The sequence below is a fragment of the Silurus meridionalis genome, chromosome 22 (genome assembly GCF_014805685.1).
Source record: "Silurus meridionalis isolate SWU-2019-XX chromosome 22, ASM1480568v1, whole genome shotgun sequence".
NCBI lineage: Eukaryota > Metazoa > Chordata > Actinopteri > Siluriformes > Siluridae > Silurus > Silurus meridionalis.
Genome location: NC_060905.1, coordinates 12118510 through 12142763, shown reverse-complemented (window position 1 = coordinate 12142763; position 24254 = coordinate 12118510). Strand labels below are relative to the sequence as shown.

General features: G+C 37.2%; 2 protein-coding genes across 2 annotated transcripts in view; both read right to left on the bottom strand.

Moving 5' to 3' along the window:
* trit1 (tRNA isopentenyltransferase 1) overlaps positions 1 to 5098 on the bottom strand; it is a 39223-nt gene extending 34125 nt beyond the window's left edge. The window contains exon 1 of the mRNA XM_046834887.1: positions 4886 to 5098. Coding sequence (XP_046690843.1) covers positions 4886 to 5083 — 198 coding nt within the window. The 5' untranslated portion in view covers positions 5084 to 5098. The remainder of the gene's footprint in view (positions 1 to 4885) is intronic.
* Positions 5099 to 6645: 1547 nt separating this feature from the next.
* Positions 6646 to 11699, bottom strand: myclb (MYCL proto-oncogene, bHLH transcription factor b). The gene is made up of 3 exons (XM_046835470.1): positions 11353 to 11699; positions 10187 to 10801; positions 6646 to 9141 (listed from the first exon to the last, which is right to left on the bottom strand). Exons 2-3 carry the CDS (start codon positions 10749 to 10751, stop codon positions 8504 to 8506), a joined length of 1203 nt encoding a protein of 400 aa, XP_046691426.1. The 5' UTR covers positions 10752 to 10801; positions 11353 to 11699; the 3' UTR covers positions 6646 to 8503.
* Between the last annotated feature and the right edge of the window lie 12555 nt (positions 11700 to 24254).

Below are 24254 nucleotides of genomic sequence, written 5' to 3'. Positions count from 1 at the left end.
TTCCAAACAAGCTAGGATATGCAATGAAAGGGAATTTCACTATGCTTTAAATGTATATGTGACAAATAAAGGCTATTCTATAAAGTTTTAGATATGCAATCGGGCTAGTTCGAACTCTAACATGGTTAGACAGTTAGAAGCCATCCTGAATCAACCCAACTGCAGGATGGAAGCCGACCATGGCATTTAAGATGCATTTTGATTCTGTGAATGCAAGCTGCTAAACTCACCTGAGCCAAATCAGAAATGTAATGTGTTCTAGATATGTGGACCGAATAACAAAGACAGATAAACGCAGGATGAAAGACACAAATTGGTTCAATATTATTCAATTAGTACCAGGTCATAACTATAGTAATTTGTTTTCCCTCTTGTTGTAATTATGAGCAATGAAAGAGTTTTGAAAGCATGTTGTTAGCGCTAAAGGTACCTCAGTCAGTGTTCATTTCGTTCTCTTTTATTTTTAGTGTATTTTTTTCCTATATTTATTAATTATTTAATTATTTTAATTCCCCTGCAACTTAATTCCCCTTGCACCTCAGTCTTTTAGTTTTATTAGTGACCCATTAAACAGCCCTTCAGGTCTTCAGAGACCTCCCATAGTAAAGAGGATACACAGAGTCTCTTTCTTTCTATTTACCCCACTTTCTGGGATAACACACAGTCCTCTACGAGGTTCCCATGAGCTCTTACTCATCCTCATAGCCTTGAACCATGATCTCAGTGACCTTTAGGGTCAGGGTTCATTCCAATGGTTTGACTAGGTGTGTCCACCATTACTGAATAACACAAACTTAACATAGTCACATTAACCATAACAATCCTGCTTGCACCCCATACAGTACTGCTATTGAAAGTATCAATAGCATCGTGTGAAAATGACACAATCGCTGAACGCCAGCAATGGCAAGTGGAGGCTCTACAACACAAAGAGAGTGTGGGAACCAACTGAGCATGACAATGGTGCTTCCCTATAGTGTGTGTGCAACAGCAACCCCAACACAACAATAGTCTCGCACAAACTCCACCTTAAACACAAGCACGAGACTTTTACCCACACACACACACTTTCGATAGAGTCTGAGGAGCCTGTGCTGCAGGAATTTCTTTATTGTCACCTAGTTACTGCACCAGGTGACAGCCATGTAGACAAACTCAAGGTCAAGAAACACAAGACAAGGGCAAAGTGTCCCTAAATTATAAGAGTGTTGCACTTCATAAATGGGTGAATTGGTCTTTATGGAGCCCAAATCCTAGTTTCAGGGAAAGAATCCTTGATTTTATCTTGGCCATAAAATAAAAAGATAAATGTGCAGTGATTAAAGTAAAAGACCCACTTTGACTATGTATACATTTTACTATACAACATTTCTACATTTCCCAGAAAAAAAAGTTAAGTAAAAAGACAATTTTATACTTAAATGATTATATTTCAGTACAGGCTTACCTCACAAGTTTCTAATATTAAAATATATACAAATAAATAAATTAGAAATTATTAGTTACTTTATTTATTTAATATTTGACATTTATTAGTAATAAATATTACCCCATGCCATTGCCCTCAATACCTGATTCTAAAAAACCTAGGATGCAGCCACACAGAGTTATAAACTACCAAGGAGTGAACTTTTCTCGTCTTATCTGACAAATCTGCTTTATTTGGACATCTTTAAGAAATAATGAATAGATATCCGGTTAACAGTTCAGACAAGGCCAATGGTTTAATGTCACAACCATTTGAAGTATTATTAAACATGGCCCCAGTCCATTAGGGGTTAACTGGCTACTTAAAAACTCATGCAATCATTTTTCAAAAAAAAATATGAATCAAGTGTGACAGAAAATCTATTTCAGACATTTGACCTTGTTGTGACATCGACCCTGTTTTGAACAACTCCAAAATTGCTGGTTAAAACAGTTCCATGTATATTCCACAATCAACCACTCATTCTTTTGATTACAAAGTCATGAAAATATCAGAAAGAGCCACTGACAGACAGTGACGGAGGCATAAAAATAATGTGTGGGATAAAAAAAATTGCTTACGTCAGCAAAAGCACAATTGGATATGCTGTTAGGTCTAGAGAGAAAAAAAAAAAATCAATACTTGTATAATGTATTTCATTTAATTATATTCCTATTTTAAGAACACTGTAATATTTTATAGTAATTGTGGAATGACTGTAAAACCATGCTAGTTCCTGGTATAATTTACTTCATGGCAGGTGTAACCAGTGGTTTCCTCAACAGCCATGCTACAAAAATGAATGATTGAATAATTTTTCATGTTATAGAGAAACCAAAAAGCACATGGTCTTCTGTACTGAAGTCTCTCACATGGTGGAAAACTACTAATTGTCACTGACAACAGAGAAAACTTTAATAATTTTTGCATTAGTTTCTTATTAGAAGCATCCACTATACAAGACCATTTGAATGAACTGTTACTACACTGCTAATAAAAGCTAATAACAAAAACCAAATGCAAAAACTATGATTTGAAGATTCAAGAATATAACAGCATTGTGATTTGTTTAAGCAAAAAAATACGTGTGTTGTTGAGTTTCATAATCTGAATTCTCTTAAAAATCTCTTAGTTAGCTAGGTCACAAGTAGAAATCTGTGATTTACTAAACAATAGTAAAGCCAGTCACAACATACCACACAATGGTATCCAATGCTACCTGCAGCTAGTTACCTTAGGACATTGATTCTCAAACCAAATGCCAAATGCACAATTTACTCAAAAGAAAAGAAAATTTTATATAACATCATGAATGTACAGCATTAATACCTGCCTCCCCGGACTGCATCAAATGACCACAGAGTTAACAAAATCTGTTTACAAGCGATCAGTGGAAATTTGAGGCACGTGTAAAACAGGTGTGCAATTATGAGTAAACAACCTGAAATGGATGTTGATACAAAGGCTGTGATTATATTTGTTTTTCAGCATATGTATGCAAGATGGCTAGTCTGCATGTTGATTGTGCATGTACACAATGTGCTCATGTTGCAATACCTACATATTCAGAGGACGCAGTATATGAAAAGCAACCCCACAGTGTCTATAATCAATTTCTCATGCTCACCATTGTCCTCTAAAGCTTGATTTAATTGTCAGAGATGCATTCTTTGTGGTGCTTCCATTGCTGTTGCTGACATTTTTTTCTTCATGGTGTCCTCCTCTACTCACACAACCGTCACAGTTTCTACTTTGATGTGCAAAGATGTGCAAAATCAGAGGAAGTGCTCAAAGCAGGTATTTCATTGCTTTTTCAGGTACTCCAGTGCTGGCTGGTGAGGTTTGTGCTACCTCTGACTGGCTGACTATTGGAGTCATGGTAATGGTAATTGTCTCTAGAGAACAACTCTAGCTCTCTAAACAAGGCCCAGCTAAGTTTTGCTTCTATACCGTATCCTTTGTTGCTGCTTATCCAATCCCAATTATTTATGTCAACTTTTTAGCTGAATACAGCTCATCAAACCAAAGAGGAGGTACTGGCCTAGAGATTTGAAGTTAGAAAAATGTTTTTTTAAACTTACAAAAGTTTAAAAAGTTACACACATAGGACATTTAAGGGTGAATGTACAGGAAAGATCTCTCTGTATCAAATTCAAAACATGTCTCTCATCAATGGAGTTTGTCAAAAGCGGTAACATTAACTGCAACTACAGAAAACTATAAAAAAATATATATATTATTATTATTAATATCATATATTATAATAATATAAGTATTATTATAATAACTCCTGGTTGTTAAAAAACAACTTTTGTTACAGTCATTTTTCTTGCTTTTCCAGATTTTTGTTTTACTGATTTTAGTGGACTAACCCTTCTCTAGATGTTTAAACAGTACTATGATCACATATCAAGTACAGTCTTGTATCTAATTATAAACAGGCAGGTGTGTGTTATTCAATAGTTCTGAGCCTGAACTCCTTAACACATTATTTAACCAACATGATATAACAAGATGAAAACACAAACCTATAAAGAGGTGAACAATTAAAAGCACAAGTTTAATTCCCTGAAGGTTTAAAGTAGCCATTGGGTGAATCCTCTGATGCCTGTGAGGATCAAATGCAACTGAAAAAACATCTGGTGTTTGAGAAGATATGGAAGCAGTATGTGATGCAAAAGGGACTCGCTATCATTGTGTCGTTTTAAAAAAGGGAATACCATTGGCATACAGTGATTTATTTTACAGCCATTTGTAATGAAATGTTTAATAAATTAATTAATAACTTAAAGAAAGCTCTCTCTCTCTCTCTCTCTCTCTCTGTGTGTGTGTTGGCACGCTTCTTATTCTGCCCAGGACAGAGATAAATGCTCTAACAAGTTCAGAAGTAAAAACTAAATAATCAGGAGAGTGTTTTTACAGATAACTACTGGAATAAAAATATGTGTAAGAAGAATAAGCTCAATGTTTTAGTTTTAGCTCACCAGAGCATATTGTTCTGAATAAAACGAAACAGATCTGGTTAGAAATAAAATAAACAGAAATTGCATATCAGATGATCGGCTGTTAGAACATGGCAGAATAAAACAGCATAGCTACAGCTCTGTTTTAAATAATAACTGCATCCATCATCATCATCATCATCATCATCATCATCATAATCATCATAATCATCTTGTAGCAGTTTCATGCAACCACGATACAGACATGCACAATGACAGGTCGTGTTCGCAAACCAGCCTATTTTACAATCAGATCTCAAACAGAAAGCTGTTTCGAGTATATGATTTCAGTATTAATTGGCACAGTCATATGAAGGCATATATGGAAAATATACAGTATTATATTCGGATCTTATGTAATACAGCGTCTCCTCTTATTTCCAGCATTCGCCTAGCACTTTGTTTGGAAACTAACCTGCATTGAATCGGCGCTTATTATTTCCCCTTGAAGTCGTTTTCCGATCTCGATCGCTAGTTTGGACTTCCCGGTACCGGTAGCCCCTAAAACCACGACCAAAGGAGGAATTATGCCTTTCCCGAACGCACGCTGCACACCAAGACTGGAGGCCGCCATGATGGCAGAAACCGCAGAACCCAGGCCTCCACTGCGCATGCGCGTTTGAAGCAGCGCGCCTCGGAGCTTTGTATCTTAGCAGTTCCTAACAGTTTCCATAGAAACACTGGGGCCGCGTGAGAAACGCGGATTTTACGCAGCTGCTTTTGTTGTTGTTTCCCGGAAATCCTGTGTTTAATGTGTATGACGTCGATATGATAAAATACGTCAAATCTCTCTAGTATATATAATATCATTTAGATTTTTAATAAGGATTACTATTTTTTTCCCAACAAAAATATATATTTTTAAATTTTTTCCATACGCGTTATTGACCCCTCGCTTTACCTCATAACTGGTCACTAGGTGCGCACGTGGTTCTGTTGACTTTCCCGAGCCAGGTGAGTCACACCCACTTCCCGGAATACACGCATAGTCGACTGGTTGCTATGGAAACTGAGCTGTCCCCGCCTCCGGGAGAAAGAAAGAGATGTCCGTTGCCATGGTGATCTGTCAAAAAAGCGCGTCTTTCTGTCCTGCAGGTTACACAGAGACTCTTCTACACCACATACAGATCCTACAGCGCGTTCTGCACGGAGAGAGGCGTCTTTAAAGGATTTACAGGGAGAAAAGAATATTAACAATCCCGTTTTCCGGGTTATTCCAAAGTTCGGTGTAGTTTTACACTTCAACTCTAAATTAATGCAGCATAAAAATCAATCAAATGTTCTTTAAATAGCGCTTTTACCAATAGAGACTGTCCCAAAGCAGCTTTACAGAACTGAATAGATCACTAATATACATTTTAATCGTCCATACAACTGTATCCCTCATATGTTCATCCCTAATGACAAGTGGCAAGAGAGGAAAAAACCTTGAGAGGAACCAGAACCAGACTCAAAAGACATCCATCCTCATATTAGGATCACCGGATGTCCATTCATTATAGTTCAATCATTGTTGAGGTTATCAGCTGTTCATTGATGGATGCTGAATGTGAAAACTGTTCATGGTGATTGTAATCTTGAAAAAAAGCCATTGAAGCAAACTGTTTAATATTAATTGCAATCTACATCCATCTTCATGGTTCTTAAGTTTAACAGTGCTCAGAAACCTCACAACCCAGTAACTTTAAATAATACAAACACATTTTCTGCAAATCCAATACACACACACTTACTGTAATTAAGCTATATCTAGATTTTAAATTAAAATAAAAAATATAAAGGATGTCTCTATGTGATATTAGACAAGATTTTTTCACATTTTCTTTAATGGCAGCTTTGGGAATAGTTTCAGCTGTAAGATTCTTCTGATGTTATTATAGAGACAGATTGTGGAAGATGCTGCACAAAATGCATGTAATCATTTAACATCCTAAAAGGAATGCATTTAATTTGAAAGAAGGAATAACAAGAATATGTAGGTTCATAATCTGTTAATGGCACGTTTGATTAGGAGTGGAACAATAGGTGCAAACCGCTTTAATAAACAAATAAAAATTGTTGTGTTATGAGAAAAAAAAATATATATATTTTTGTGCTAAAAATTATAAGAAAAAAATGTTCTTCGCTTGGATGTTTTTTAAAAATTAAATAAATAAAAAAAGCTCAGAGACATGATTGTATTTGATTTTGAATTTATTATTTTGATTTTGAACTTCTTTCTTTTCTATAGGCTCATGAGGTACCGAACACAAAGTGCTTAATGCTGCTGTCGTGCTCCAAGTGTAAAAAGAAATAGCCACTAGGAGAGACAAAGTGAAAAAAGAACAAACAATAATAAAAAATAACAATCGGCAAAAAAGAGAAACACTACGTGACAAACCTTAACAGTATCAAATGAATTCTTAAAGCTTGGCTCTTCCACTGGAGAATAAACATTAAGACTGAGAGTGTTGTGCTTGCTGATGGTATATGCATCTTAGAGAGATAAAGTGGCCTGAAAGTCTCGAGTATAAAGAAAGTGATCAGTAAAATGCAATAATGAGCTTTCGTATGTTTTCTTTGGATTATTTTTCAGACAAATCAGACCTAGTCTGATTCAGACCAGACATAGTAACACTGAAAGTGATTTACAATGAAGAATGGACATTTATACTCACTTATATACTTATATTCAAGACTAAGTTGAATCTGAAAATGATTAAGGCAGATGTGCAAATCAGCCTTTGGAATAAGAGTGGTACTCTAAAAGGCTTCTTTAGTTAAATGAGGGAAAGATTTCAGTGTGAGAAAGCAGTGCGGCATTATACCACAAGAGCCGTAAAGTTGCGTGATTCAAAGGATATTGCACTAAGAAGAATACATGTGCTGTAATAAAAAATAAATGGGAATCTTATTATTTAAAATAAAAAAGAAGCATATACCACCAGTAGAGCTTGTGTGGGTACAAAGTGGGAGAAAACACAGAAAAAGACAAACGTCACAAAGAAACACAGAACTCTGTAAGAAAATAGATTATAAAAGTCTCTTCTCAGCATTTCTGAATTACTAAGCAAATATTATATATACCCCCTTGAAAAACAGAAGATGATTAGGCAGTGGCAACAACAAGGTGACTAGCGATGCAAAGGTTCTAGTGTCGTTTTAATATTTTACATTTTTTTGTTGTTTTAATTTTTATTAACAAAAATAGAAGCTTTGAGATACTCTGAGAAAAGATTAGGCCGAGTGGGCTAACCAAGTTTCAGAACACATGGAGGCAAATATATATAAAAACAAACACACACACAAAAAAAAAAAAGAAGTTAAGTTTAACAACCTCGATTTTGGTATTAAAACGGAAAGCATATATAATACACTTTACATACCTATACAGCTGAGCTATTATTTACAAATGATTACAGATATATCAGTTTATATACAGGTCATGTCGGTAAGGCATGGACTCCGATGTGCACCAGTACAAGAACATTTTGAAAACCGAAAAACCAAATATGAGCAAAACGACAAACAGTCAAACTTCCTGTCTGTTGGACTTCAATCCTGATTCAGTATTGCATGGACTACACAAACTTCACTTTGAAAACGTAAAAATCTTTTTGAACATTAATAATTGCACAGCAGGGCAAAGACTTTTTAAACTAGGTAATATGCAAATTTTTTACACAAATCCACTTTTAATATAATGGCTGTACATGCATACAAGCTAAATGCTACATTTCAAGCAATGGCCAAATGGCATGATAATTCAAATTGATAGGAATTCCTTGACTAAGATTGTAGTAATATTGAAGAGATTTGTGGGTAGACCCTTTTTTTTTTTTTATCAGCAGGGCATTCTTTGGGAAACTCAGTGAAGTTTATGTAAACCACAACACACCAGGATTATTAATCCCCCTGACTACAGAATCAAATGTGCAAAAACCATTGGATAATAAAACAAAAAAGGTACAGATGTTTTTATTCTTAAATAATCCCCACTTTTAACCAAACACTCTCGCAAACAGTTCTTGTGACTGGCATGGATCTGTGAACATTAAGAGCGTTTCAGTTCTGCTATCCTCCGAAGAAGCTGCTGATACTTGTTTTTGAGCTGCTTCTTCTCCTGGGCTTTTTGCTTATCAGTGACATGTAACTGATGCAGGTACTCGGTCGCCTTGGTCAGGATCACCACCTTGGGCGTCTTTGGACAGTCCAAGAGGCCAGGAATTTCATCTCTTAGCGCCAAAAAGCGTGAGCGCAGGTCATTGCGTCTCTTTCTCTCTAGGTAGTTGTGGTTCTTGCGTCTGTCCATGTCCTCACTGTCTGAGCTTTGAGGGCTGGATGGCTGCAATTTGGAGCCAGGATGGGATAAGGCAACAGGAGGTGAGGTGGTTGTGGAGGGTGTTGGAACTGAAACAGATGCAACAGGCGAGGATGGTTTGCTCTCGAGTGTGTGGGCTGTAGAGCCTGGCCGAGGCTGTGAGATCTCCTGGCGAATCCTCTTGCGAGGGGGCTCTGAATCAGGGGATGGGGCGGCATAGTTGTGCTGCTGTTGGTGGATGGAGATGTGGAAAAACTTGCCTTGGTCTTGTGGGTCAGCACGCAACGTAATGGTGACCGGCTTGCGAGAGTTCACTGGCCGTGACTTGCCATGCTTGTGTTCCACAGTCACTACATCGATCTCCTCATCATCTGAAACCAATATTACAAAAGATTTAACTCTTGTGCACTTACTATGAATTATACAACATTTTTTAAATGTGTGACTTCATAGTGATACTATAAAATAACAGAATAATAAACACTGGTCAAAAATTCTCTTTCCAAAAGCAGCCTTCTGGTATGAACCCAAATGCATTCAAGGCCAACATTTGCGTCATGACTTTCAAGTTTCCAAAATTACTAAACTACTTCATAAATGGATTTATTCAGTGACAAAAGGCAGCTTAACTGCATCACGTGAAAATCATGCACAAGTTACAAAAGAATGTTAGTAACTTGATGAAATATTCATTGGGACATTTCACTTTTGCTTGTCCCTAAAAGAACTGCTTAGTTTCAAAACTGTCTTCTTTAAAGCAGGCATTTTCCATGATTAAGGCTTTAAAAGACTGGAAAAAAAACATTTTTAATCTGTCTCACAAACATACTTTAATCCTCCACTAACCCTATCCTGGACTTTTCTGCATCTGGTCTTCCACAGCTCATTCAGTTCAACCACTTCTCATTGGCTCTTCTTACAGCCATTCACCCTCTGAGCCCCCCCCCACCAGTAAAACAACCCATCCTGTTGTTCAGGATCAGGAATGTAGGACCATGGCACAAGTCCACAGAGACATTCCACAAGGATCCCGGAATGATGTCAACCTCGAAACCAGGGCACCGGCGCATAACTGGAGTAACACCTCTGCAAGATTCTCAGATATTACAGTAACTATTTAAAATATCCTACAGACACTGCTGTTACACTGAAAAAGACAACGCTGACCAGATTATTGATTCGCTAACTGATTCAATCTTAGACGCCGCTCACCACTCTATTGCGAGGTTTTCCTTTTAATTTACAGGTCTTCCATACCCAAACAATTGGAAAAAACTTAAAAATCATGACTTAATGACTCTTCAGCAAGCAAGTGATTACTTGAGAGACAACACATTTCACTATCTCTGAGCAAGTCTGTGAAAAAAGTACTGGCCCATCACAGATCTAAATCAAGGTCAAGGACTCTGCACCTACCAGATGAGTCGGTGTGTGACTCAGAGCCGGATGACACCTGCTTCTTGCAGCCGCTCAGCGGGAAGGTCAACACAGCCGCGGGATCCACACAGTCCGACATCGGACTGCTGAGTGATAAAGATTCCACGTGACCACTCTGTGACCTCGACGGGGGAATCTGGGGGACGAGAGGCACCTTGGCCCCACCCTGGCACAACATGTGCTCACTGACAGCCTTTTCGAGCCTCTGAGTGGCTGAAAAGCCGCTCCACATGCAGTCCTGAATGATTATCGAGCTCAGATTGCACTGTGCCTCATGCTCTTCATCCTGGCCCAGGAAGTGCGATACCCATTCGAGTTTGTCCCCAAGTGATGGACACAGAGACGTTTCATCCAGCCTCCTCACAGGAGACGTGGGCGGGGTGGGCACGAGCTCAAACTTCTTCCAGATGTCCTCACTGGGTGCAGTGGATTTAAAAAAGTCTTCGTCTGGATCGTGGTCGTCGTAGAAGTAGTGTTGGTACTGATCCGGCTCCTCCATGTCCCAGCATGCATAGGGTAAAGGGCTCGTACTGATTCCCAACATTTATAGTCTTTTGGAAGTGAGCACAAGCCACAAGTCAGAAGAAACAAGATCTGAACAACAAAAAAGAAGACAAGCAATTAAGAAAATATTCATCATATCTTACACATGCTGCTCATCAGTGTGACCTAAAGCAACCTAAACGAGGGAAAGAGGACAGGTTTGAAATAAAGGATATATGAATTAATAGAGATGGTATATCATATCATATCTCATATCATGAGAGTTTGTTAACAGGTTGAGGGATATTAGATTTCAGCTTAATAAGCGTTAAATCTGTTATTTAAATGAGCAGGGCGCAGTCACGCCACGCCAATAAACGTGACTCTAAGAAGATGTTAAGAAGTACAAATCAATGTCATTGTAGAGACTGAAAAAAAAGGGGAAAACAAATAAAAGTTTCGCAACACGTTTAGATTACACAAGCTGAGCTCCACCGGGCAGCAGACTCGGGCGGTGTGTACAGTTCTGGGGCTCTGGGCTGGTGTGCGGGAACACCGCAGATCACTGCAGCTCATCACAACCCATTCACTTACAACTAACCAGAAAGTCTTTTAGGCAAACAGCAAGGAATAGAAAACGTTTTCTCCTTTTTTATGCTTACCGAAAAATATTCTCCAAAGTCTGTATCCCGCAAGACATTTATTGCGAAATTCCCTAAAGCGACTGCGCCGAGCAAAAAAAAAGAAAAAAGAAAAACACTCTTTTCTTCTGCAGCCCGGTTTAGTGTCCAAAACTCGGCCGAATGACAGCGGCTTGCCAAGCAATAAGCTGGAAAAACAACATGTATAATTTCTTGCGTGCTGGGCTCTGGTGGAGTTGGTCCGTGTTTTTAGTTCTCTTGCGTCAAATCCAGGTTGAAACAGAGCACACTATCAGAATGTTACCGGCACCGCCGCTAGCGCTCACTATGGATCCTGGAAACAACTACAGCGCTGTATTATCACACCGAGCAGGCGCGCGCATTTTACATAAAGAGGCGGAGTTTTGTTCGCGTAGACACGCCCCTCTTAAAGAGGCAGGTCCGGAGTGAGACAGAAAGGCGGCTGTGCGAAATTTGGCAACGTTCCCTAATAGTTTCTATTTACATTTACTGCAGACGTCCGGAATCATCATCCAGAGAGACTTCCAATGATCTTATTAATAAAACAGGCCAGGTGAAGGTGACCTTTCTGAAAGGTCACGCAGTGGCAGTTTGGTGGTGCTGGGATTTGAACTCATCACCTTCTGATCAAAAGTCCAACATCTGAAACACTGAACTTTACACATCCCAGATCAAACAAGTACATATTCTCATCCATTGATCTCCTTAATACAACTTTTGGGGTGCTATAAATTTGAACTCATCACCTTCTCTCAGCCTTTATATTTATTCACTGTACATATGTTTACATATATATATATATATATATATATATATATATATATATATATATATATATATATATATATATATATAAAACATGCTGTAAATATGCTACATATTTATTTGCACTATTTGCATGATTGCACTTCTGGAAGATGCCAAACTGCATTTCGTTGCTGTGTACCTGTACAATTCTATCTATCTATCTATCTATCTATCTATCTATCTATCTATCTATCTATCTATCTATCTATCTATCTATCTATCTATCTATCTATCTATCTTCTGATCAGAAGAACAACATCTCAAACACTGAGCTTCACACATCCCAGAGAAAAACTAGTAAATATTACACAATATACACCAACAATTGCCTTCTAATGTTTAACCATTAATACATAGTTTATATGTAAAAATAGAAATAAAGGTATATTTGTTTTGTAGTCTACACACAGTTTGAGGTTTGAATATAATGCAGAGAGAATAAATGCATCAGTTTCTGTCAATTTTGTTCACATATCTGCAGAAAAAGCAAAACAATACAGCTCAGATTTCTGTGTCTAATGTATTGTAGTAGCAATTTGCTAGATTGTAATTGTAACTGGCTAAGAGATACAGAAGCCATGCTGGTCTGTGTTTAGAAAACTATGACCAGTCTTTTTTTTATGTTTACGAGTTGCGTTTTTTTTTCCCAGGTACTCAAGTCGGTCTACTAAAACACATTGCAGGGTCTAGTGGTTGATGTCACTTATTTTCCACACATTGTACTCTGGTATCAGATCTGTACAGTTAAGTGACTAAGACTGATAGGCAGATTGTGGTTTGCTGTATCACAGCAAAAATACATTTCTTTATATATTAATTTGTCCACCATCATGTATTTTTGTAGCACCAGTCCAACATGCTCCAACATGCAAGTTTAAAGTATTCCCTCCACAGCTCTGTGGGACTTGTTCATAGTGATGCAACCTGTCACAGACTCACAGTCAATCCAAATCAAACCCTTGTGAAACCAGGATCAATTAATAAATACACACTATTACTTTCTGCCTGTCTCATTCAATAAACTGGTTAGTAGCCATTCTACCTATTATTATGCATGAAAAGTGGTTCATTGTGTATATATAATTTTCTGGATAAGCAAGGGGGCTAATTATTGGAAAATGAGGAGCTAGGAATTGATGCTAGTTGTCTGTATGACAATAGAAAAGTGTGTGTGTGTGTGTGTGTGTGTGTGTGTGTGTGTGTGTGTGTGTGTGTGTGTGTGTGTGTGTGAAATTCTTTCACATTATCACAATTATGATACTCGAGGTGTTAATTAAGAAGTCTGTCCTCAAAGCTGTGCTCTGGAAAAAAAAATAGAAAATTTTTAATGGACACCTTGAGTTTTGGATATAATCGGGTATATTGGAGATCTTTAAAGGGTCTGTGTAGACACACTTTTTCATTTCCATTTTCTTTTTGAAATCAATGCTGTAACTGATCGCTACTGATTTACATGCTCTCTTCCTGTCAATGCATTGAATCATAAACGCTGGATAGTGTGAAGGTGTGTTTAATCTTTAGCCATATATTATTTTAAAACTGTGTGCACAAATGAGTCAGTTGTATAACTTTTTGTGTAGAACCAAATTGATATGAATCCTAGTTTAAATCTTTGAATATTTGCTCTTACCCTTTAACACAAGTCAAACTTAGCTTTAGCTGTAACTGTAAGCATAATGAATGAATGTAGTTTAGCTATAAAGTGTTAGTAATGGTAAAATGTGTGTTAGTGTGTTTGTGTGTGTGTGTGTGTGTGTGTGTGAGAGAGAGAGAGAGAGAGAGAGAGAGAGAGAGAGAGAGAGAGAGAGAGAGAGAGAGAGAACCTACATTTCAAATTGGCTTATTAAAAATGTATTTTTACTCTGGTTGTGATGAATCTGTTATTCTATTTTCACTATGGCATGTATATTCAAGGATCACTCACTGCCTTTAGCTTGAGGCTCAAAAGGACACAGTGACAAAGTGCACTGAATGCCATCTGGTGCCTTCAAGCCCTGAAGATATAACATAAGAGGTCAAACCAGAGGTAATGTCTCTCTCAACCACATGAGTCTTAGACTGTGATCTGGCTGTTTGATCTACAGGCAACAGACCTTTCCCTAAAACCCAGATGTAATTTGAAATAGCAAAAAAGTGATATTCTTTAGTTGAGCATTCAAGTAATGAAATCAATATTTATATGTAGCTCTTATTGCCTCCTTTATTGTCATATGTACAATATGTTTTCCCTGCATGCAGACCCTCCCTGCATGGATATGTATATGTAGTTTTCAGCAGCCCATCCATCACAAGGGTACAAACAAGGCTGGGTGAGGGGTCCAAGGCTGAGTGAGGGGCCCATCCTGGGTGAGGGGCCCAGGAGGTTTTACTAATCCATTGCATTGATATGCAGAATAAACCCATCTGAAATATGGCCATGCATTGTGTGCAACTCGTTAGATAAGTTATTTTTTCAACTGTTTTGCGAAATGATTTAGTTTGATGTGTTTTCAGAGTAAGAGCTTTCATGCCCGCTGAAATTATGACTAATGACAGTGTGTAACCAGCTGTTAGTTACGTTCATGTACACTTGCTAAGATGTTGCATAAGTCATATGCACAAAAAAACAACAAAAGAAAGTATTGAGAAACTTAAGGGAGTGTTAATTCGATTTTCAAATAAAAATAAGTTATAGATTATTATGCATCACAGCCATTTCCATTTCATATGCATGCATTTGCATGCATCTTTCTGTAGCAGCCCAATTTAATTCGTTTTTTTTTTTTTTGACTCAGGCAACAATGTAGAGAGAAACAAAGGCAACATTCACACTCGCCACCAATCCAGAATAAATCTATTTGTTTTACATTTTTAAAAACTCTACAAGCATTTGCAAATAAAATGCAAAATGAAGATATCACAAGCATATAAGCCAATCTTTAGCAGACTAAAACCAAAAATGTTACCTAACTACCTAATGAACTTAATGTCAGCTAAACTGCCTGTCAGCTGTTATCAAAACTGTCTATATCCATGTTTTTACAATTTAGTTTCTTCACAGACCCATGGATCCACCCAAAAAAAAAACTTGCAACAACAGACATCCAGCTAACTCACTTCTCCTTTCCCTATACTACTCAACTGAGCAGATGAATGGCTTAGGGGGTTGGTGATTTCCAAATGCTAGGTATTTACATGTCTTTAAGCAGTATACAAAGTATCTTTTAACTTTTTTTTGTTAATCCTATTTGAAATAACTGGATGCTTCTGTTTCTTTGCCCTGATATGACCCAATTATTGATCTAGACAAGACATGAGGTGTTTGCACCTCAACAGCATCAGCGTTAGTTGTAGAATGCTTGCATATTTCTGTAAATCACCACAAACATACAATATATAGACTTCTCACCCTTGATCAGTACCTGTCTTTATTAACGCCCTTGTAGCTAAATGAGCACAAATCTTCACATCTACAATCCAAGATCTTGTGGTACATCTTTCCAGTAGAGTGGAGGTTAGTATAGCAGCAAATGGTGACTAAATGTGGCATGTGATGTTTAAAAAAGCACAAAATTTTGTTCATATGGTCTATAAATCACAGTTAGAATTAGCCTAGAAATTATGCAACTAAACATTTACAGTCTTTCAGACTAGTGGGAAGCTGTTCTATGACTAAGCTGGGAGGGGTAATAAATATGGTTGTTACCACACCAAAAGCTGACCTGTCGTTCAGGATCTTGTAATCATTTGCAATACACCACACTAACTGATACATACTAAATAAAATCTAATGTTTATACAAATAATAAATAATATTTAATGAACATTGGCTTAACACCTTAAAGTGTGTGTGTGTGTGTGTGTGTGTGTGTGTGTGTGTGTGTGTGTGTGTGTGTGTGTGTGTGTGTTGAGGGGGTATTAACTGAATATAAAGCTCTAGTATTTAAGAATCAGTTTTTTACTATATGCTGTAATATAATATTTTGCTAATTCATGTTAATTTATACTTAGATATGAATTAGTTAAACATGAGTCAATTGATCATTATTTACTCTTGACACAGATGTCAGTTAAACGTAAAGTATGTTAACTTTGTTATTGTGTTTCTATTACTTACAAACTACTCATGCGCTCATTAAATGTGCAGCAAACTGCATGCATGATAAACTATACAAATTAAACAATTAGACATCAGATGCAAATTTACAGCATATTTATAGCATAGAGGCCGCTATGTAATCAACATTAATTAACATTAAGTTTTAAAGATCAAAACAATCTACATATTATTGTTCTCTTGTACTTAATGTACATGAATATCATCAAAATCATTAGAACATCACATCCTTTTAAAGTTGATGAGATGCAGAGAGCAGCTTGAACAAGACCCTTTGGGGGCCCCTACTGCATACACATAGAGAGGGAGAGAGAGAGAGAGAGAGAGAGAGAGAGAGAGAGAGAGAGAGAAGCCTCCTCCTGAGGTGGGTTTGAATGGGGAGCGTTGGGGGTCCTTCAGCTCCTCCTCCTCAGGAGGTTATTGTTGTTTCTGATTGGTTGATTTTAAAAAATGCACAGCTAAGGAGAGACCCTCTTGTCTCCTTCAATGTCCAAATGCAAATAAAGAGTAATCCAAAGTGTATGGTCTTCTCTGTAAAGACAATTACTCACTCTCTCTCTCTCTCTCTCTCTCTCTCTCTCTCTCTTTTTCCAGGATAGATAGATAGATAGAGAGAGAGTTAGATAGATAGATAGATAGATAGATAGATAGATAGATAGATAGATAGATAGATAGATAGATAGATAGATAGATAGATAGATAGATAGTGTCACAACTTTCACCAAATGACACATTGTGACTGTAGCTGTTTTGCATATTTCAGAAACTCTTGAGCATCTTGAGATTACACTGAACCAAGTGAAAAAAACAATGTGTGGCGTTTCTGCATTCATAGTAATTAATAACACGGTAATAAGTAATAAGTGGTAATTAGTCTTTACCATCATGATGAGCAGAAAAGCATCTCAGAATACATAATATGTCCAGCCTTAAGGTAGATATGCTACATGGGAAAAATTTTATGATTTGATGAAACAATCTTTATTATATTTTTCAACAAGGGCATTTGTGTTTGCATTTTTACAAGTCCACTTCAATTGAACGGTCACTGGAAATAAATGCTAAATTATTCTGATGGATCATCTTTATTCAATGATTAAACATTTTTCTCCAAATGGGAGTGGTTTCATTGAGGGCAGCCCCGCCCTTAGTAAGAGGCAGGGGATAAGAGATTAAAGAATAGTTTGATAAATATACAAATTGTGTAAATGTGTTATTTTTGGAGAGATGTATTAAACACTGATCTACAATACTAGAATGTAAACTATCCATGGTGACACACAAGAAACACTCTCTTGGCTCATAGTGGATCAGCACCTAACTGAGAGTCTTTCTGTATTACTGCATCAATGCATTTCTGATGCATTACTGCATCAATCCAGTTCTATTTTTTGTGATCTTCTGTTGAAGAACAAATGTGTCAGAAATAATTTTTTTGCAACCTCATACAGATGTATGACCTTTATGTTTATTCCAGAGTAGTGTCACTGGATGGACATCCTTTTTTCCGTAAATGAACAGATGTTGCTGGTATGTTTCTGTATGCGAGTGATGTAGAGACCATGATTGTGGGAGGTTTGGGTGTGGAGGTGGTGGTGGGGGAATTGTGGGGGATGCTTGCTGCTTAGTTGTGCTGATCTGTCACTTCTCTTACAGAGATAATGAGGATCTCACAGCTGATGTCTGATCAGATAAGAAACCCACCACACCCAGGTTCTAATTATTGTGGCAACACTAAACTGTAACTGCACTGTGTATACACGTGCAGTACTTCCCCTTATGGTGTCCCTAATGTCTCCTTGACACCCAGTCAGATCAGAACATGTGATTTACACAAGGTGCAAAGCATCATATCTCACACCCTTACAAATTACACGCTTTCACTTTTTCTCCAGATACAACTTAAGAAACAAGATTTTTTTTTTTTTCCCTTTCAGCTTTTCCACATTTGTCTGGTGTATTGAATCTTAGGGTTTAGACTTTGTATCTTCTCTGAGTAATCAATTTACAGAATGCCTTAGAGGATTGTCTGTGAACTGGAACAGCACTGTTTGGTAGTGCATTGTTAAATCGATATTACTGCTTATGTGCCATTTTTAGGGCAAGATTTTTTTTTTTTGAGACAGTGACTGGTGTCACCTAGAGAGTAGAAAAGCTGGACGATTGACCAGAACACAGGAATGTGAGTGGATTAGTCATGTGACCTGTTTGACTGATGCATCATCATTAATCCTGAAAGCTGCAAGGTCTGTACTTTGAATTCTTGGCTGAATCAACCCTGAGAAATAAAGAGAGATGGAGAGAGAGATGGAGAGAGAGAGAGAGAGAGAGAGAGAGAGAGAGAGAGAGAGAGAGAGAGAGAGAGAGAGAGACAGAGAGAGAAGATTGTGAGCCCAACTCTATGTACAGCGTGTTCTTGTTGCAAACTGTGCCTTGGCATGGTGAAAAAGAGTGTGAGAGAAAAGAGAGAGAGACTTAGTAAATGCAGGAAAGAGAAAGAGAAAGAGAGAGAGGAGAGAGAGAGAGAGAGAGAGAGAGAGAAAGAGAGAGAGAGAGAGAACAGATACAGATACAGATTGACTGAGAGTTGGAAGGGAGGTGAAGAAGGAGGTGGTGTATTTCACAGCAACAGGCTCTGTTAAAAGATTGCATAATCGTTATCTGCTGATGAAAAATTGTGAAGGCAGCGTGTTGGCATGTCATTATGTTAAACGTGCAGACTGTACAATTACTCCTTATGTTAGCGCCATATGTATTTCTTCTTATGGCCGAGAAGATTGAAAGGCTTTATGATATCCATTAACAACAAATTTACATATAGATAACATTAACTGCATTGAAAATGCTGCCCACCTGCCATCTATTTTACCAACACACCACCACAGAGGTAATACAGCAGCTGTGTCCTATGGCCAGTGCTCACTAAAACAAGAATACGAAATTTTCCTTATATAAATATAAGATGTGAGCCATTAACTGCAAAAAGACAAGCAGTAACAACAAGAAAAACAACCAACAACCACAACTATGATGAAAAAAGTCTGCTGCTTTAATTGATTATATATATATATATATAAGTATACTCTTTGTGAAATTGCTTTGCTACTGCACTCTTAATGAATTCCGTAAGGACATCTGCAATACATATTTTTTAGACAGAATTACTGCAATATTTTAAGGGGAGAAAATGTGCATTTAGTGGTTCCTGCTAAAGTAGCATAATCTAATGGATTCTAATGGGTATAGAAAGACTACACTAAGAGTGTACTGTTATCATCCTCCACCCTTTCTTACATGCTGAGCACTGCTTTAATACCCACCTTTCCTTACTTTATCCTGTAGACTAGGCCAAAGGGGCCAACATCTGCCACTATCCTTTAGCCTCCTCCCTGTTTCTCTTCCTACCCTGATTCAGTTCTCATCCTCTTTACCTCCTACTGGTCATTTAAACGACATTTGAATGAGTATTCTATATTTACTATGAATAATTCAAGCATGTATAACAGTAACTATGTGAGAGGATTCCTTCATCAGGATTTATTTCGATCTCTAGCAAAAACACAAAAGCATGAAATTGATCCTACCGGTTTTTGCCCATATAATATATTGTAAGCACAGACTTTGAGGTATAAATCATAGAAATAGGAATCTTAATGGTGTGTGCATGGTCATGAAGAAAACCATTCCCTGAGCAGTATGTACACATTCTAGAAATATAAATGGAGTGTTGGATTTATTATTATCATTTGTTGTAATGCTTATGCAGTGATCATTAGTAAGTTGTGTATTTATAATACCAAAAAAGATTTATGCTTTACCATAAATGCTAAACATATGATTTTATTAATGAAAAGTTATTCAAAGTTTGAAGACAAAATCTTTTCCAAATTAATTCATTCATATTCAGAAACTGCTTTATCCCATTCAGGCCTTTTCTGGATCAGGTTCCAATCCCTGGAACACTAAGTGCAAAAGTAGGAATGTGGCAAATGGGACTCTAGACCTTTACAGGAGACCATACACACATTCACACCTTGGGGCAATTTAGTGTAGCCAGCCTGTTGTAGGAAGGTGGGAAAGAACTGCAGACTTGAAAGAAATGTACGCAGACAGAGGGGGGAATGTGTGAAAATCCATGCAGACAGTAATCTGAATGAAACTAGGAACTTTGGAGTTGTGAGGCTGTAGCACTACCTGCACCATGGAGCACTGTGGCACTGTTTTACATACGGGAGAAGGCAACATGAAAAGAGTAAATAAGTGTGAGAGGTTATTGTAAATTAATAAATGTAGCTCAATCAACCTGCCATGTTGTAACACACATGTATCAATCTACAGCAATTTTAAAGGTACCAATAATCTGATTTAACAGAAAGTGATAGCTCACTGGTTAAGGCTTTGTGTTACTGATCTAAAGGTTGGTCACACAAGTGGCCACTCTTGGGCTCTTGAGTAAGGCCCTTCACCGTCTGTGCTCCAGGGGTGTTGTATCATGGCTGACTCTGTGCTCTGACCCCAGCTTCCTAAAACTGCTGGCATATGCAAAAAAAGAATTCCACTGTAATGTACATGTGACAAGGAAAAAAACCTTTACTAACTGCATTAGCACAATATTTATTGAATCCTCAGCAGTCGACTCAAACAGTGTTTCTTATTATCTTTCGAGCAGAAATTATTGTAGTGTGAGCTGACTGTAATTGATTGGTTGGTGATAAGTCTCTTTGAAATCATTCTGTCACACTATGGAAGATAGTTTGAACAATCCTATTTTTTCTCATAGCTCCATGAGCAATACTACAAAAAGTGTGTCAAAGCTGGTTACATACAAAATGATTTTAAAAAGTTGACCCTTATATAACTATGTTACTGTGACGTTGTACTGTAACACTGTAATGAATACATCGGGTAACTGAAAGACTTCGTCTTATGACACAACCTTTCTTTTTCGCTTCAATCCTTACTGCACAAAAAAGGAAATGCAAAATATAAAGAAAAATAAGTTGTGTTAAATATGTTAAAAAAATTAATTACAAGTTTAAAAAATCTACTACTACCCATGATGATGATGATAATAATAATAATAATAATAATAATAATAATAATAATAATAATAATAATAATAATAATAATAATAATCTGTGCACGACTCAGTTTGGAGCAGGGACACCCAGTGGTGGGAAAAAGAAAATACATTCCTCATACTTACATTCTTATACTTATTCGAGTAAATCAAATTTGCTAATGTTTACTTGATCCTCTAATGTAGACTAACGTTATTTTGAAGTTCATCTCTTTTGTTCTCTCAAAATTCAAAAAGAGCAAATAGTTTTGGCCGCACTCAAAAGACTGTAGCATGCACTTTCTTTGAGTCACAAAGCAGAAAGCCTACTACATTCACCAAAGAACATTTACATCTCAATACCAAGCTGAGCTCGCAAAGGGAGGCTGACTCTCTTCCCACTCACTCTAATAGAATGCCCTTGTCATTTGGTGTTTTTTTCTTCTTGCAAATCCGTGATCAAGGCTGAACCTGTATATATTATGTGTGTTTAGACTGAATTGTACAGTAGGAAATGAGCTCAAAGCCCCATGCACTGTAGGATCAGTGTCCTGGCCTTGCTTCAAGGCCCCCTTTTATTCACGCCCACTCATCTGTAAACTTCTGCTGCCTCTGCAATCATTGTTCAATCAGTCTACCGCACTGCTACAAGCACACACACGCACACACTCACTCTCACATACACACAAAGAGCTCATCGTACCAATCCCATCCATTTGTAGTTTATTACACTCTTCACACAGCTTCTTTTAGCACACTGATCTGTGATTTCAAATATAAATAACTCTAAAATGCAAGACTTTTTTTCTTAATAAATTGCATAATTTGATGAGGAGACATCTGTAGCCAAATGGAACTACACAATCTTTTATATTTTTACAGAGAAAGTGTTTGTATGATTAAAGATTAACGTACATATGTGTAGTGGGCTACTAAAACTATGTGCACATGTCATATTTTGGCATTTTTTACTATATGTAATTCTGAAAATAAAGGCATTTATGAAATATCTGCTTTTTATGGATACCTCAGTCAAAATTAAGAATACAGAATTAAAAAATCTTCTTATTTTGAATTCTGACTGTGAAACCAGAGCATCCGTCAGATTCTTCTGAGAACAAAAACTAAAGTAGAACTAAAACTTCCGGTTATGATAGAATCCATTTATCAACACAGATTCCTTGGCAAACCAAAAAGGTCTGCTGCTTCCCAAGTGATTGAATCAACTATCTATGTCCTTTGCACCTCGTCAAGATTTTCAACAATGGCCTAATGGAATGTGATGCTCGTTGACAGATTGGGTGTACATTGTGGTCTGTTATCTAGTCAACATCAAGATTAACAGGCCAGCACAAAGGGCCATGTTGAGTCAGGAGGTCCAGATGACCCACTGTGACCTGCTGCCACAGACATGTTCCTTACTTCAAAGATCTGATCTCTCAAAACTCAACACCATACATCAAGAGGCAGGAATGTGAGTGGCACTTGTATGGAAAGAGTTATCAGTGTGTATAAACAGAAACCTGGCTTTTCTTAATGAATAATTTGTGCTCCTGCATTTGGACTCTATTTCTCAAATAATAAACAAACTAGTAGCCTGATTTAAACACTCCATCCCTGACCAGGAAGTTACTGAAGATGATGACATGAACTAAAGAAGTTACTAAAGATGAAAACATGGCCCTTGTTTATAATAATTAAAAGGAAAAACTTGTTTATATACAAATCTAATTAATCTTCTTACATGCCTTTTTTGTGACCCAGTTACCTTAAATAGCTGTTGTATATGATCAGTAAAATTATGTCAGTAAAATAAACATTTACTTTTTTAAGGGATGTGGTGGCTTTTTTATTGTGGTGGCTTTTTTATTGTGAATATTTGTAATGAGTGAATTTTCACATACAAAATTTTAAGGACTACTGCTGTACACCAGAATGACTATTTCTCTCTGTTGGTTACTTGCACACAGGTCCTGAAAATGCATTTAAGCAGACTCTAATCGTTTACTTCCAATCTTGATTATTAGCGAAAACAAAAATCTGCAGTCTGGGTTGCACTTGAGTACTTTACTGTGAGTACAGCCAATGGAGCTGTGGGATATTTCACAGTTTTCCTCTGCAATGTGAATGGTAATGTATCCTTGTTGCCTCTTCCTTTGATTGTCGGAGAGACTCCACCTTTGTCATGCACAGTAGAGACCCAGCTGTGTCTAAGAAAACAGCTGTAGTTTTGTGATTGGTGCTAAAAGTCTATTGCTTCCTCTGTGTATACTGCTCCAACAGCCTAGCTGCCTCCTACTTGTCTGTGGGATAGTAAATGCCTGTTTGTGTACACGTGGGCATGTACTTTAGAAAAAAAGAGATCAAAAGAATCAATGTTAAACTGCAATTATTGTTTATTTGTTGTCGCTTGTACCAAAAACATTTGATGACATGTACACAGTTCTGGTGAATCAGACAAATGTCAGGAAACGGCTCACACTGAGCAACTGTTGTAAAGCAGAGGCGTTCATAGCTTCTAGGACCATTCAGTGTTTTTTTTTTTTAAAGTTTGCTGGGAAATTGTGCACATTTGGTATGTTTCTGTTTATCCCTTAAACTAATTGAAAAAAGAAAGGGAATCTGTCATCAATAAAAAGCTACTCAGGCTTATTTAGGCTATCCCTGCCTTTTGAATCTATTTTTATTGCATGCATATCATATGCATACAGATACAAAGGACAATTATGCTAAGACCTTTCACTATATTGCGAGAAACAATGTTTACCAGAATACCTGAAAAACATTTAATAAAAGATGAATATATTATTTGAATTGAAAGTTAAAGTGCTATGAAGCGATACTCAAACATATATAAATAGGCAGCACACAACAATTGTAAACCTATTTATGCAGTGCACAAAAGAAAAGCATTCACCCTATTGTCCAGAGATCCCAATC